This window comes from Haemorhous mexicanus, chromosome 1 (assembly GCF_027477595.1).
Source record: "Haemorhous mexicanus isolate bHaeMex1 chromosome 1, bHaeMex1.pri, whole genome shotgun sequence".
Classification (NCBI taxonomy): Eukaryota; Metazoa; Chordata; class Aves; order Passeriformes; family Fringillidae; genus Haemorhous; species Haemorhous mexicanus.
The window spans coordinates 150,196,043-150,210,650 of NC_082341.1; the positions used below are offsets into that span (position 1 = coordinate 150,196,043).

Genomic DNA, 14,608 nt, shown 5'->3' on the forward strand with positions numbered 1-14,608 from the left:
TCAACTCTTTTGCTTTTATAACCAAGATCAAATTAAGAACAAATATTGGCATGAGGTGGGAGAAGAGGAAGTGTAGAGTTCTACTTGCAAGAATTAAAAAATAAAAATATGAGAACCTGAGAGCATGTGGGCCATGTGTGCCCAAAGTAGCAGTATTTTGTGAGCATTGCATCAATAAAAGCAACGTTCCCCACAGATTTGTGTCTGGTGGCTGACTGCAAACTCCAGCTGAAGGTGTTTTCCTGCAGACTGACAGCTCTCAGCTGTGTTGCTTCTCTGGCTCTAATAGTGTGTGAATAAACACCTCACTTTTCCCAAAAGTGTGATACCCCAGTGGCCTCTCTAATCTCCCTCAGTGCCTCCTCTCACAAAGTGCAGGGATGCCATCACCAGTGAGATACCCATCTTTCTGACATAATTTGGCTTGGTTTTGCCCAAAAGGCTCAAAAATGACTGCAAAGGCACACAGACAGACAGACATGAACACGTACAAAGTGATTGCATAAGATCCACTTCCCCAGGAAACACAGACTGAAAGCAGCTCTGTTGAAAGGAAAACGTTTACTAACCAAATGCCACAGGAAACTTTGAATAAAATGTTACCAGAGTTAGAATGCAGAATTTGGATACTTGGGCTATGGAGGGAAAATATTTGGTTCTCAAATATTTCATGTTTCAAGCAGGTTTGATCTCTTGGGAATTTATTCATAACTTTTCTAAATGTCTCAGAAGGTTTCATTATTATTTCTTTTAATAAGAAAACAGTATGATTTGTCTGCATTTATTAAAAAAATATTTTAAAAACAACACTTGGGCTGGAAGAGCAGACCTGGTTTCCAACAAGAAGACAAGGCCCTCTCAGACAGGAGATGGTTCTGTTTTATAGACTTCATATACTTCTTGTACATTTAAGGAAATTTCATGGGCTTGTTTGGTTGGGTTTTTTCCCAATCAAATATATGTGTAATCTAACCCAATCTTGGAAATTCTCAGGCATATCTACAGTTCTGGGAAGCCTCGGTGTGTAACTGAAAAGTTCAAAATCTATTCTTCCCTAGAATAGAATTTCCAGGAGAACAGAGGAGATTTGTAGCCAATCACAGAGACTGCAGAATATTGCAGCACTAGTAGAAATAAAAAAAGGGCTAGATTAATGTGCAGTTTTGCAGTTCTGTGGTCACTGATCTAGAGAATAGAATTGTCAGCATGTGGATATTTTCTGCAGTGGGTGACATAATTTTTTGGAGCATGTAATAAAATTCCTTGTCCAGGAGACCATGATAATGAAGCTGACAAACCTACAAAGGGAACAAGCTGTGCCATTTCAGAAATGACACAATATTGCTGAATTTCAGGAATGTGTGTCCTAACAAAAATATTTATTAGGATTCTTCATGCTTTCATAACTTTTTAGCCTATATATTTTCCTCTCTTTTAATGGGCAACAAGAAAAGCATCTGCAGGAGGCAAGCCCAAAGATTAATTCCTCTCCTGCACTTCCCATTTGTTCAAGTAGTTGAACTAATATTTATGAATAATGCATTGCACCCATGAATGCCACAAATCAATGTAACTCCAAGTACTCCATACTTAAACCAGCTGAGGTTCAGACTCAATATGTATTATTAAGCCAACTTCTTTTACTGGCTATTAAACATTATGTAAATATTTCTTTCCATAAGACTACTTTTCTACAGCAAGAAATTATAAGGAGTTTGTGTTTCTGGCAGTTTCCTCATTCTTTATGGCCTGTTCATTTTGGTCATTAATTATTTTTAGAGCTTGGTATCTTACTTGTGTGATGGTTTTGTGTTTGATGTTTTTTTAAAAATTATCGTTATTAATTTTTATACAAAGTTCCATTAGAAAGCTTTAATTAAGTAATTGGTGGGGATTTGAGTGCAGATATTAAGACAATTACTCAGGAAAAGCACTGGATACCCTAGGGTACTGTTGTTGCTGTTACAAATGCCTGGTAGTGGTTCAAAACCATCAGAGTGTGTGTTTTGCCCACATAAATGTCCATCATGAAATTATGAGAGTTTATGAATGGATGAACACAGTAGTGAGGACATTGCTGTTGAGGGCAGTGAAGAAAATACAATGTGGCTGTCATCAGTAACTGAAAACCTAATATAACACAGATTTGAAAAGTGACATAAAGTTCTATAATCTTTTATATGGGAAACTAGAGTATTTTAATGACTTGTTTCTTAGCTACTGTCATTAGTGCATGTACATTTTTGCTTACAGTGAGCAGCTCAGATGCTGTCAGCCAGATTAGTACTGCTGAAATCAAAGGAGTCACACAGATTGACACCAGCTGAAGACCTGTCCTAATAAATATGACTTTATTTATGAGGAATGAAACCACAGTCATGTCTCCTCAAAGGCAACAGTCCTGCTCAAATGGTGGGAATAAATTATTTTGGCTGGATGAATGAATTAAATATTGAATGTTCCATTTTTCGGACTTGGCTGCTGCCTCACCTAAATCAGTGGAGCTGATTTACACCAGCTCCTTGGAGAAATGACCAGTTGGTCCTGGAGTGCTGACAGTCAGGCTGGTTTACCTGGACCAGCTGATTTTCTGTTTAGCAGCTGGGTGTAGGATCAGCCTCACAAATATTCTGGCACAAGGAGTTCAAGCCACACAGCATGGTGCATGCATGCTCAGTAATGGAAACCTGGGCTGAGTAACATTCCAAGGTAAATCCCTTCATCTGGCATCTTCTAAAGGACTGGGGAATTCAGTGCTGGATTTACCCCCTTAGCTCCTGGTACCTTTTGCATCACTGTATCAGGGGGACACGAGGCTGAGCAGCAGCAAAGGAGCACTCAGCTCTGTACCCACAGTGTGATTCCTGTCCATCTTCTTCTTTGGAAAGACTCTTTAGACAGCAAAAGAGTGAGTCTTCCTGCAGTATTGCAGCTTCTTTCACTCAGGTGTCAGGTCTCATCTGCAAAGGCCAGCAACTCTGAAAATGGGATATTCACCTGTGCTGAAGTGGGGCTGGCTGAGTGTTCAGGTGCTCGATGTCATCAAAAGTCAGCTAAAGCAGAGGTTTACACACTCCAGTTTATAAAGCTTCTTTCATATTTCAAAGGCCCAGGCTGATGTAACTCTCCTTCCTACCACAAAAGTAGTGTCAACAAACAACAATAATTGATGGTGCAGTTTGATTTCTCCACCTCCTTTTCCACCCTTTCCATTCCAGTATGTGCTTCCTAAATCCCAGTCTTTCTGCTGATTGAAGATGTCACCTTCATCACAGAGAAAAGCAGAATAAAAAGCACCCTGATAGGAAGCTAGTGGTTTGGCTCATTTAAAAGTTAGATTCATGACTCACCTTTACCTTTAATGAGTCAGGAAAGTCCAAGGTGTTTGGTGTTCTTCTTTTTTTTTTTTTCCTTGGACTTGTAGGTAGACTCTGATTTCACCCTCACCTATTTACTAAGGAAATCAGCTACAGACAAGGAGATATTCCTGCCATGCATTTGCAAGAGAAAACAGCACCCAGCCTCCCTGAGCTCTCTTTCTGTTCTTAGTAGTCCCTGTATTCTTTGGCTGGCTACAGCCTTCAGTGAAAGTGTCAGACAAATCAAACAGCATAAAATAAATCAATCTATTTCCCAGTTTATTTGTTCCAAGACTGTAAAATGAAGTCAAGTTGAGAAACCTGCTTATGTGGCTGAGAGGCATAAGGGATGTATTGAGGAAGTGATATTAAAGCATTAGCCTGACAGAAGCAGAGCTAGCTTGAACTGGGACATGCTGCCTGTTTCCTGCTCACTGTGGATGGCTGTAGAGTGATGGATAGTGCCATGTGCATATATATAATGTCCATGGAAATCTAAAGAGGTAAAAATCATAAAACTATTGCATTCAAGTTTCCAAAGAACAATTTGACACTGAGAATTAAAAGCAATGTGGCTTCCTGGTTTTATTAAAGAGAAGAGTCAGCACTGATTTATGGGACCTTTGCATATTTATATGCTGGAAGAAAGTGCTGAATTCTCATCAGCCAAGCAGACATTGGCAGAAAGATGAAACCAGCAAACTCAGACTGAAATACGGCACAAATGTTTAATAGTGAATGTAACTGAAGTCATCAAAACATGAAGTGGATTTTCCATCATTTGAAGATCTTAAATTGAAGTCTTTGAATTAGACAGAGAAGTGTCTTTAGAGCCTTTATTTACTGGGGTCAGTACAAGACTCCCCAGGATCAAGCCAGGGTGACACAGGACTGAAGTGATCTCTTTCAGCATTGTCATCCTTCAGGGGACCTGAGAGCTCAGAGAAGCCCAGGTTTGGGCTGCTGCTGTCAGAGAGCTCAACAAGAGCCAATATGTCCCTGTCAATTGGGATTTAAGGAAATACCATTACACCCAGACACACCTCTAAGTGCCCCAGTGTGCCATACCCACACAGGAATCACCATCAGAAGGCTGCTCAGGCACCTGGGTGTCCCAGCACCCCTGCCCTGGGGCTGCAGGGCCAGCCCTTGAGCCCTGTCTCATCCAAGCTCAGCCAGTGTCTGCTTTTTGATCACAGGACAAGCTCCCACAAGCCAGCTGAGGTGGGCTGTGGAGCTTCAAACAGCCAGATGCCCACATCTCAGTGACTTCATCCTTGCTGACACACTTGACCACAGCATTTGCTAAGGAATTCACTGAGGCAATGAAATATGCTGGGGAAATAGTCAAAGAGTGGGAGATAACCAAATGTTTTTTGGGAAAAAACCCAAGCCGACACAATGCCATATTTATGTCATTTCTAAAGTGCTCTTTCCCTTGATGTTGTAGTCTGATACCACATGAGCTTTGAACTTTTGTTCCTCCTTCATTTAGAAAGTTATTTTTGCTAGACCTGCTATCGTGGCTCCTTTATCTCCAAGCCAGCAATCACAATCTGTATGAAATATTAGCTATCAGATTTACATCTGAGCGTTTTACCCTAGGCTAACCCAAATAGTTTCACTTGTTTTTTAAAAAAAGAAGCCTTTTCACCTAGGTCAGAGGAACTGAACTCTCAAAATGCTACTTTCTCTTCACAAAGTGTTAGAGGTTTGGACCCCAAAGTCTGGCACTCAGTAGTGTCCACATGCAGGTGAACATCATCTGGGTGACACCAAGATTTCAGGGTTTGTGCTACGTTCCCCTGCAGAATATCAAGAGTGTACAAGGAAGGATGTGCTGGTGACAGCAGGGTGAGAGAAATATTGAAATAGAAAAAGCTGGAATGAACAGAGGAGGAAGTGAGGAAAAATGGGGAGGACATAGAGGAGGGAGAATAGACGTAGTTCTGGAGAAACCTGACAGAAAACATAATCCTGGTCTTCAGGGTTGAGTCCTGGGAAGGGACTGTGGTAGAGGTGGAGGAGGAAGACAGCTTGTGGAACTTCCTTCAGTTTGATTTAATTCTGTTTGAATCATCTCCCAGAGCAGCTGTCTGTCCAGACAAACAAACTGATCTTTTCGAGCTCCCCGGTCCAGCTGGTGTGAAACCATTACTCTGCCCATGTCATGTCATACAGCATGGAGGGGTAGAAGCTGCTGTGTGACCAGAAGTCACTGGAGCAGATTTCTCACCCTCCCTACCCCACACATTGTCAGCCCCAACCTTGAGCACCCAGCTGTGCCAAATCTGCAGAGCAAACCCCACACAGCACCAGACACCCAGCAGGGCTGGGGTAGAGCCACAGGATAGTTTGGGTAGGAAGGGAATTTACAGATCAGCTAGTTCCAACCCCCCTTCTGCAGGCAGGGACATCTTCCAACAGACCATGTTGCTCAGAGCCCCACCCAAGACCAGAGTCCCTGGTCTTGAACATTTTCAGGAACGAGGAATTCACGGTTTCTCGGGAGAACTTGTTCCAGTTTCTCATGATTCTCACAGGGAAGGATTTCTTCCTAATATCTAATCTAAATCTAGCCTCTTTCAACATATTTTTCCTTGTCCACTCACTACAAGAAGGCCAAAGGACCCTCCCCTACTCTCTTGGAGCCCATTTATGTTCTGGAAGGTGCTACGAGGTCTTGGTACTTTCTCCAGGTGGAACAACTCCAGCTCTCTCAGCCCTTCCTCACAGGAGAGCTATCCCATCCCTCTGATCATCTTAGTGGCCTCCTCTGGACTCACTCCAACAGCTCCACTTTCCTCTTATGTTGGATGGCTGCATAGGATGAGGGGCTGGGAGTGGCTCCTCCCAATCCAACCTGGCACACCTGAGTTCCAGGTGGTAACCAAAGCAGAGCAGAAGTTAAGGAAACATCTCAATTCTAGTTTGGCCATCAGAGTGATTCACCCACCCAACACTGCCCAGCCTGTCACATCAGGAAGAAAGGCTTGCCTACTTTTAAATTTAGCTTGACGCTTACTTTAGCCCATGAATAAACTCTTGCATTTAAGACCTGTGAAGCTGTCTAACAGGGTTTTCCTTCCCTTTGCTAGCACTCATTTTCCTTGTAATATTCTGTTTTAGTTTAAAGATGAAAGAGACTTCAAATTCTTTCAAATGCAGATTTAGAATTGTTGGGGGAAAGCCTATACCTGTGCCTAAGTAAAAGGAGAGAAATACATCAGACATTTCTCAGCTAAAATCAGGGCATACATTAGCAGGGATACAGGTGATCAGAGAGTTTGGGGTGAGGTTTGAGTTCAGGGTGGGGTTTGCACTCCCACATACCTGGACAACACTTGCCATGCCCACTGCTGACCCAGGATAGAAGTGCAATAGGGCTGATGCACACCCCTAAACACTGAAATCATGGAGGGCATGTGAGGCATGGCAGGGGATCGTGTGATCTGGGGCTGCTCTGTAAAGAGAGGAGTCCCAAAGGAGTCATCAGACTGCTTCCCATAGGGTGTGCAGGACAAATGTCCTTTTGCTCTTCAAATGAAGTCACTCTTTAAAAAAATCAAATACATCGAACATCTGTGAATAATTGTATACGTGTCATGTCATTGATTGTAGCCAGTAAAGCCAGATCAAACGGTTCTTGCTGTACCAGCTACACTGCCAGAGTCTGAATGCCTTCAGCAGCGTGAGGGATGAGCTCTGAGCCTTTCCGAGCTGAGCTAAAATCGCAGCGTGTTGGACCCCGGCGCTGCAGCTTCCCCTTTAAGAGCCCTTTGGCTCACGGCGATGCACTGAAATGCAGGAGGTGGGACAACACCACACACAAAAATGAAGAAGTGAAGGCAGGAAAAGTTTCTCCAGAGGAAAAATGCAGGGCTTGTCCTTCACCGTGACGTCAGGTCTGTCTTTAATAAAATCCCCAAAGAGCCAAGAGAAAAAGGCAGAGTGCCTAGGCTGGGTTGGCAGTTCAGGACTGCTCTGCCTTCCCCAAAGTGGTGTTTTTGTTCAAAACGGCTCTAAATCTGGGTTCAATCAAATGTATTTAATCCCGGCTTCCAGGGATGAGGTGGCTTTTGCCCTGGATTCTAGCAGCAAGCAGCATTTTGCAGGTGAGTTTGGAAACTGCCGGGGAGAGCTGCCTTCTGCAAACACACTGGGGTTTAATGCAGGGTGGGCTGCGAGAGCCGAGTGTGCTGCGTGTGGGAAGGAGGGCACTGGAGAGATTTGGGGAGGTGTGAGAGCAGGAAGGGAAAGGTGAGCTGAGGGGAAAGGAAAGGGGAAAGGAAAGAGGAAAGGAAAGGATGCAGAAGTGTCTCAGAGTTGAGCTCTTCTCAGCACGCAGGTGGATCAGCACAGAAAACTGTAGGGTTTTTTTCTGTGTATTGTTACTCTTTGTGCCATGGAGCAGAAGAAGGATGAGGAGATTCCCCATTGCTGCCCGGAGCAGCACTGCTGAGTCTGTCAGGAACCGGTGTGGAGGGAAAAGGGCAGGTTCCCGACGGGCGGCGGTGCCCAGGAGCGCCGGGGCCGAGGCAGCCCCGGTGCCGGTACCGGGGCGGGGCGAAGCCGTGACGGAACCGGGACCGGGACCGGGATCGGGTCCCGGAGGTGCCGCCGGCCGCTCCCGCAGGTGGAGCCGCTCCCGCCGCTGCCTCGGGAGCAGGGTTTGATCCCCTCCCGATGTCCTGGAGCTGTTGCTCCAGCAGCAGCAGCCGCTTTCCTCCTCCTTCTCCTCTTTGGAAAAGTCGGTCCGGGGAAGCCGCTCGTTTCCCAAAGGTGCCGGAGTTTTGCTTTGCCTTTCCCGGCGCTCGCCGCAGCTCGGGTGGAATTCCCGGGCGGGAGGCTGGGCTGAGAGCAGCCGTGGGCAGCTGAGGGTCCGGCGGGAGGAGCAGCGCCTGTCCTCGGAGGGTGAGCGATCCCTGTCCCCATCCCCGGAGGCAGCGCTGCACTCGGGGCTCGGGGAGCCTCGGGGACCCCGGGAGCGAGTTAGGGATGTCAGAGACCCGTTTGGGCTCCCCTGCTCGAGGTGGGCTGTTCCCGGAGCCAGACACGTGTCAGCGGGGGCTGAGCATCCCTGTTCCGGAGCGGGGTGACAGCAGCTGCTCTGCACAGGGGATTTGCGTGGCAGGGCTGCGGGCATCAGGGGCTGGCTCGTGTTTTGCGAGATACAGCGAGACTCTAAGCCAGGAAAGCAGCACACCTGGGTGACAGCAGATGGCACAGAGATAAGTCCTGCGTGGATGCTGATAACAGGGTATCTTCTGTAAAATAAAACACACCACAAAACCGACGGCAAGCAAACTGCACCTCTTGCACTCCTGCGGGAAGATGGTTCTTACCACAGCTGATTTTTTGTTCAGCAAGGAAAAAAATCAAAGGAGGGAGGTTCTCCCTGTCCCCCAAACCCTGTCACTAGAAGACATCTGTGCAAGCCTTGTAAATTGTGCAGTGGTTGTCCTGGGTTCCCTTGGTATCAAAGATTTTTATGAAAAACCTGCTGTGGCATGAAAATCTCTGTGAGTGCATGCAGGCACATGCTCTTGCTGAGGATCTAGGCAAGTGAATGCAATCCAGATACTCCTAGCGGCATGTTTGGTCTAAAGAGTATCTAAACAGAGTTCAAAACAGTTTAAAAAATAGCCTAAAAAGTCTCCTGGGTCTCAACAGTTCCAGCTCAGGCTGTCCATTGAACAGAGCAGGTGAAGCTGCTCCTTGGAGCATATGGGGACATTGTCACCTCCTGAACACACCCATGGGCTTGGAACTTGGAAGGCTGTGCTTGGAAACCACTGAGTGGGGATAATTTCTCCCCAGTAATGAAATGGCTTTCTCTGGACCCTCTCCATGCCTGAGCTGGGATGTGATGGGGGGTTGGTAGGCTGAGGAAAGCAGGTTTCTATTTGTCATATACAAGGGAGTGGGGAAACAGGGATGAAAAAAGTGTTCAGCACAGATCAGTGAGAGGGGGTGGGCCGAGCATCTGGGAGGACTCCTTTAGCCTATGTAGTATTGAAAGGACCTTTGGGAGCAGAGAATTCTTAGTTGGGTCTGTTGAAGGGTGCTGTGTGAAGAAACAAGGAATATTGCAATTATTTTGGGATATTGTGAATATTTAGCTGGCATGGACACCCTGCTCATGAGATATTTTAGTAAGTCAAGAGAGTTGTAACAGACGAGTCCTGGTAAAGTTCCAACACTGTCCCGACTCATCCATAGCTTTTTGTCTTTGCTGGCATAATCACAACAGTAATAAAGATCTTTCTAAGTCTGCAGAGACATCCATGGAGTGGTGGCACCAGGCAGGTCACTGTGCACATTGTGCAAAGTCCTGTGGTCTCCCTGGAGGCTTGTCACCCTTCACATATAGGAAGGACTATAAAAAGATGGACAGAAAAAGATGTTCCACTGGGAAAGAAGAGGATTGACTCTCTGGGTTAGATACAATATTTTTCCAGGGAGAAAGGCAGAGGAGATAATACAGGAAAGTTAGGCAGGTCTCAAAGGCATTTCAGAAGGCAACTCTCAGGTTCTGCATCTCCTGGTACTGTTTGAAACAATTACAAGCAGTTATTCAGTTCTTAAAGAATTTTATCAACAGGGGTTTTTATTATGGCAAAACTGCACAGGTGATGGGCTTGTGAAGAAAAAATAACTGAACATAGATGGAATTTTAGGTATAAGTTTTGAAAAATTTCTTGAAATACTTTGGGGTTTTTTTGTTTGTTTGTTTGTTTGTTTGTTTGTTTGTTTGTTTGTTTGTTTGTTTTAATATAGATATAAGGACAGAGACCATGGGAGCTGAAGTCCCTTCAACCAGGCTGAGATTCCTCAGTGCCTGAGTCATTTTTGCAGCAAGGACTTTAAAACTGGATGTGTTGGCTCCTTTCAGTGTTGCACATTGAGGAGTCAGAGCCAGCATCTTCAGTCTCTAGTCCTGATGACTCAGAAGTGTGAGACCACTTATTCAGAAAGGACAAAATGTCCTAAACCAGGGTGATGATTAGAGAAACTATTCTGCACTTTGTAGAAAATTAGTAAAGGAGTTTATGTGGGAAGACCAGCATTGGAGGTTTCTAAAACATTTGAAGTGGAAGAATGGGTGCTGTGTGGATCTGACAATCTAAAATAAAAAATAATAGGGTGAATGCCAACCTGAAGACTTCTCAAATAGAGACAGAAAGCAAAGAATCAAGTTGTTCTACATCACATCTACTAGCAGGCAGGTATTGATTTATCTGATGTGATGGCAGTCATGGTACACAAACACAATGCTTTTGGCTTTGCTGGATGGGAAGGAGGAGAGAGATGCTCAAAAATGGTTTTATTTGGCACCATCTCATTCGTGGACACCTATTTCACTACATAGTAGCTGATAATGACCCAGGCTCAGGGCTGCCTCAGGCTGTGTGTTAAGAGCCACAATGTGTTATTTTTCCTTCTTTTATGAGATTTATCTTACAGATATAAAGCCAAGAATTTAATCTTTAAGATATTTGGATTTGGTAGCAGGTAAAAAACTTAAAATTTCTTTGGGGTCTTCCAGGAAAAACCATATTTTCACCAAACATAAACATAAAACCAAAACAAAGCAAAACAAAAACACAAAGAAAAGAAAAAAATCACACTTTTATTCTTCCCTGCAAAAATCCCATGGCTCTCCATGGAGGGTGAGTGGAGCTTCCCCTGTTAAGTACTTCTTGACAGAATGCTCCTGGTTTGTACCATGGCTAATGATGCACAGATAATCTCAGGCAGCACAGCTTCAAAATTGTTGTGCCTTGTCTTTCGAACCTTCTCACTATTCCTTCTTGCTTGACAGCATCTGGTTACCAGAGGTAGACTGGGTACACTTCTCTGTAGAAGGGCTCTTATCCTACACTTCCATAAATTATAGATGACAATTAAAATTGCTCTGGTTACAGCAGCTGAAGATTCAGCTATGGAAATTTAACATCTTGAGGCTTGGAGCTGGCAGACACAGCTCCCATGGGTATGGCTGCATTGTGCACAGGGCCTTCCCAAAGCTGATCCTTCATTTGGCAGACCCCCCTCACACATCCACTTGCAGGGTGAAATCATTGCTAAGGCAACATCCTGAAGGTAGCACTGAATGTTCTTCATGGATCAGAGGCTCACACCCAAGTCTGTTTCTGATGAAGATATATTCCAAGTACACACACACACACACACACACACACACAGAATTTCTGCTAAGAGAAGTAGGACCTGATGCATTTTCTTTCATAACTTCTCCTGGAAGTGTCTGGATTTGCTTTGGTAGTGTGAAACAATATCTTTCCCAGCATCAATCACAACAGAGCTGTGGACAGGGATTGGTTTCCTCACCCTCCTCACAGCTGTGCCTGTTTATGTCCCCTGGGACAGGTCCTGCCCCCATTCCACACTGCAGCAGTCCTGCTCTCAGGGGAGCCTTCTCCAGGAGAAGGCATTAGTTAAAAGTGATAGCTATGGATTTTAGCAAAAATGTGAGATTTATGTGGTGATTCTGTGCGTCTGTCCTTTCAAGGACTCATTCATGTTTAGTTTCTCTTGCCTTCCCCAGGTGCTGTGGTCAAAAATTTCAGAAGTCCTCTATAGCCATATGGGACATTTATCTTAGTTCTTCAGAAGCTCTGAGCTCCCATGTTAGGATGTTAAGAGTTGCTCTAGTGTTTGCCAGGGCTCAGCTCACTGAGAACTGCTCCTTTTGGATGTCTCAGTATCCCAGAGGGGTCTTGAGCATTCCTGTCTGGACAGCCCTGGCTCTCATGCCTGAGTGGAATTAAAGCTGTTTATAAACCCAAGAAGTGTATGTGAACCTTGGCAGCTGTGGCCTGGCAAAACTGGACACCCACAGCTTCAGCTGAAGATACATTTGAATATTGAACCTGACAGTGTCTCATGGTGTGGGCCAGAAAACAAAGTGAGATTTTACTCAGTCTTTCAGATTTGTCAGTAGGAGTTTTGGGTAGGTATCCTGGATTAGTTTATTCCTCCTGCTTCCCTCTTTGCTTTCATATGACATAGATCAAGCATTCTCATTCTTATGACCCCTATCTTAAAAGCACAATTTTCCCTTTCTGTTGAGTAGAAACATTGACTGGTAGTTGATAGGCCCAAAGAAATGCTCCCATTTGTTTCTTTGCTGTGTTCTGATGTCCACCAAGTTGGACTGGGCTTCCAGCACCCAACTTCCCCATCATTCCCTCCTCACGTGTTGTGCCACCCAGGGCTTGCTGCTCCCTGAGGTGAGTTCTCTTCAGCTCCCCATTGCTGCAGGAGATCACAGATGTCATTTTTACAGGTGTGTTGCAGGGTCAAGGGACTCTGACTTCTGCTTCAGGAGCTCTGTGCAGGTATTCTCCAGGGCTGCTCTGAGTTTCCTAGCCATGGGTGAGGATCACAGGTTCTTCTACAGCCTGGTGGTCTCCCAGCTTTGGGATGTACCTCTGCCAGTGCTCTGTTCTTTATTTGCATCCATACTGAAACATTATGTGTGTTCTGGAATCCTGGGTGAAGCTTCTAGAGTCCTTTTAATGCCTTGTATTTTCTCATAGACTGTTGCTGGGCTTTGTAATCCTTGCATCTGGGAAAGGTGTGGAGGAAAGCAAAAGGGAAAAAAGGCATTTTTACCTCTGTGGGTGCCAGCCACTGACTCTGTCCCACAAGTAAATATTGTGGTTGGGGAAGGAAAGGAGAGCCTTTAGGCTGAAATAGCTGCGGAAGAAGATAGCACTTAAGCTGAACTTTGTGGCACAACTCAAATAATGAATTTCTAATACTTGGGTTGGTAATGCATTCCAGGACTCTGTGGTCATCTCAGTTCCTCTTCTCTTTCTCAATAGCTCCCACGTTGTTCTTCTGTTTTATTAGTCTGGGTCTGTCATTCCACTTAACCTATAAAGAAAACAAGAGATGAGCAAGTTGGAAGGCCAAGTTTCATGAAATCCAGGATGGTGAGCAATGAGCCCAAAAGGAAACCTGAGAGGTATTTGCAGAAATAATTGTGGGCTCATCCACGGAGGGTTATGAGTCACCTGGACCCTGATGTTGCTGGACACCTGCACAGTTAAGCCTTTGCTGTCACTGAGCAATTCCAGCACTGCAAAAGGACCTTATCCTATGAGGTTGCATTGCAAATTCACAGGATTTCCTTGGAAAAAATATCTCATGCTTGGTGATGGGAAGATGCAGCAAGATCTCTTGGTCCAGCATGAAACAAACTCTTAATCATCTTAAAGCAAACTTGCCCTTTCCCTTCCAAACACATTGAAACAATCTCCAGTGAAAGCCTTGGAATTAGATGTGATGGATTGGTTTTATTATTACATCTCTAACATGCAACTGCGTGGCTTGACTCAGTATTTACATTAGATTCAGAAATATGTAAATATCATGTGTAGTCATAGAATTATAGAATGGTTTGGGTTGGACAGGACTGTTAAAGGGCAAACTGTCCAACCCTGCTGCAATGAGCAGGAACATCTTCAACTCAACCAGGCTGCTCAGAGCCCTCCAGCCTGGCCATTAGTGTTTTCAGGGATGGAGCACCCACCAACTTTCTGGGTAACCCGTGCCAGTGTTCAACCACCCTTCCAAAAATCCTCCTTATGTCTAATCCAAATCCTCCTTCAGTTTAAACTCATTACCCCTTGCACCCTTGCAGTATCTGTATACAAGGAAAAAAACACAGTAAAGTCAGGAGTAGTAACCAGTTTTTTAATTCTGTCCAATGCCTGACAGAAAATTAGCTGTATGCCACCAGGAACAGTGCAGCCCACACAGGCTTCACAGCTTTGACCAAAATTGCCCTGAATGACCCACTGACTATCATTATTAAAAGTTTGATTTTATTTTCATTAGAAGGTAGTAATAATTTGTAGCTGCATGAACTATTACACTCTTCTTTTCTAGGATTTGTAAATGCAACTCACATTTTAATTTCTGAGTGGCTTAAAGGTTTTTGGTTCTTTCCATGCTTCATCAGTTTTTCACACTATGATCAGGCTTTTCTTTTTGTTGCTTTCTTACTGAAGCTTTTTGAGTTACAAGTGATGGCAGGATGGGTAGAGGGTTGGTTTTTTCCTCTTGCTGAAGTTTCCTCTTCTCCACACACATATCCTTGGCCTGTGAAAAGAAGAATATAGAGTAAGAAGTGGAGCAGGGCTTTGCTGGAATACAGTTTAATGCCTTTTAGGAACAACAATAACCACCCAAAGCAGTGACTCTGGTGGACTTGTTTT

At 44.6% G+C, this 14,608-nt stretch overlaps 1 protein-coding gene across 1 annotated transcript in view; it reads left to right on the forward strand.

Moving 5' to 3' along the window:
• The first annotated feature begins 7,258 nt into the window (after positions 1-7,258).
• Positions 7,259-14,608, forward strand: part of CCN4 (cellular communication network factor 4) — a 34,457-nt gene continuing 27,107 nt past the window's right edge. Inside the window, exon 1 of the mRNA XM_059867366.1 lies at positions 7,259-7,474. Coding sequence (XP_059723349.1) covers positions 7,427-7,474 — 48 coding nt within the window. The 5' untranslated portion in view covers positions 7,259-7,426. The remainder of the gene's footprint in view (positions 7,475-14,608) is intronic.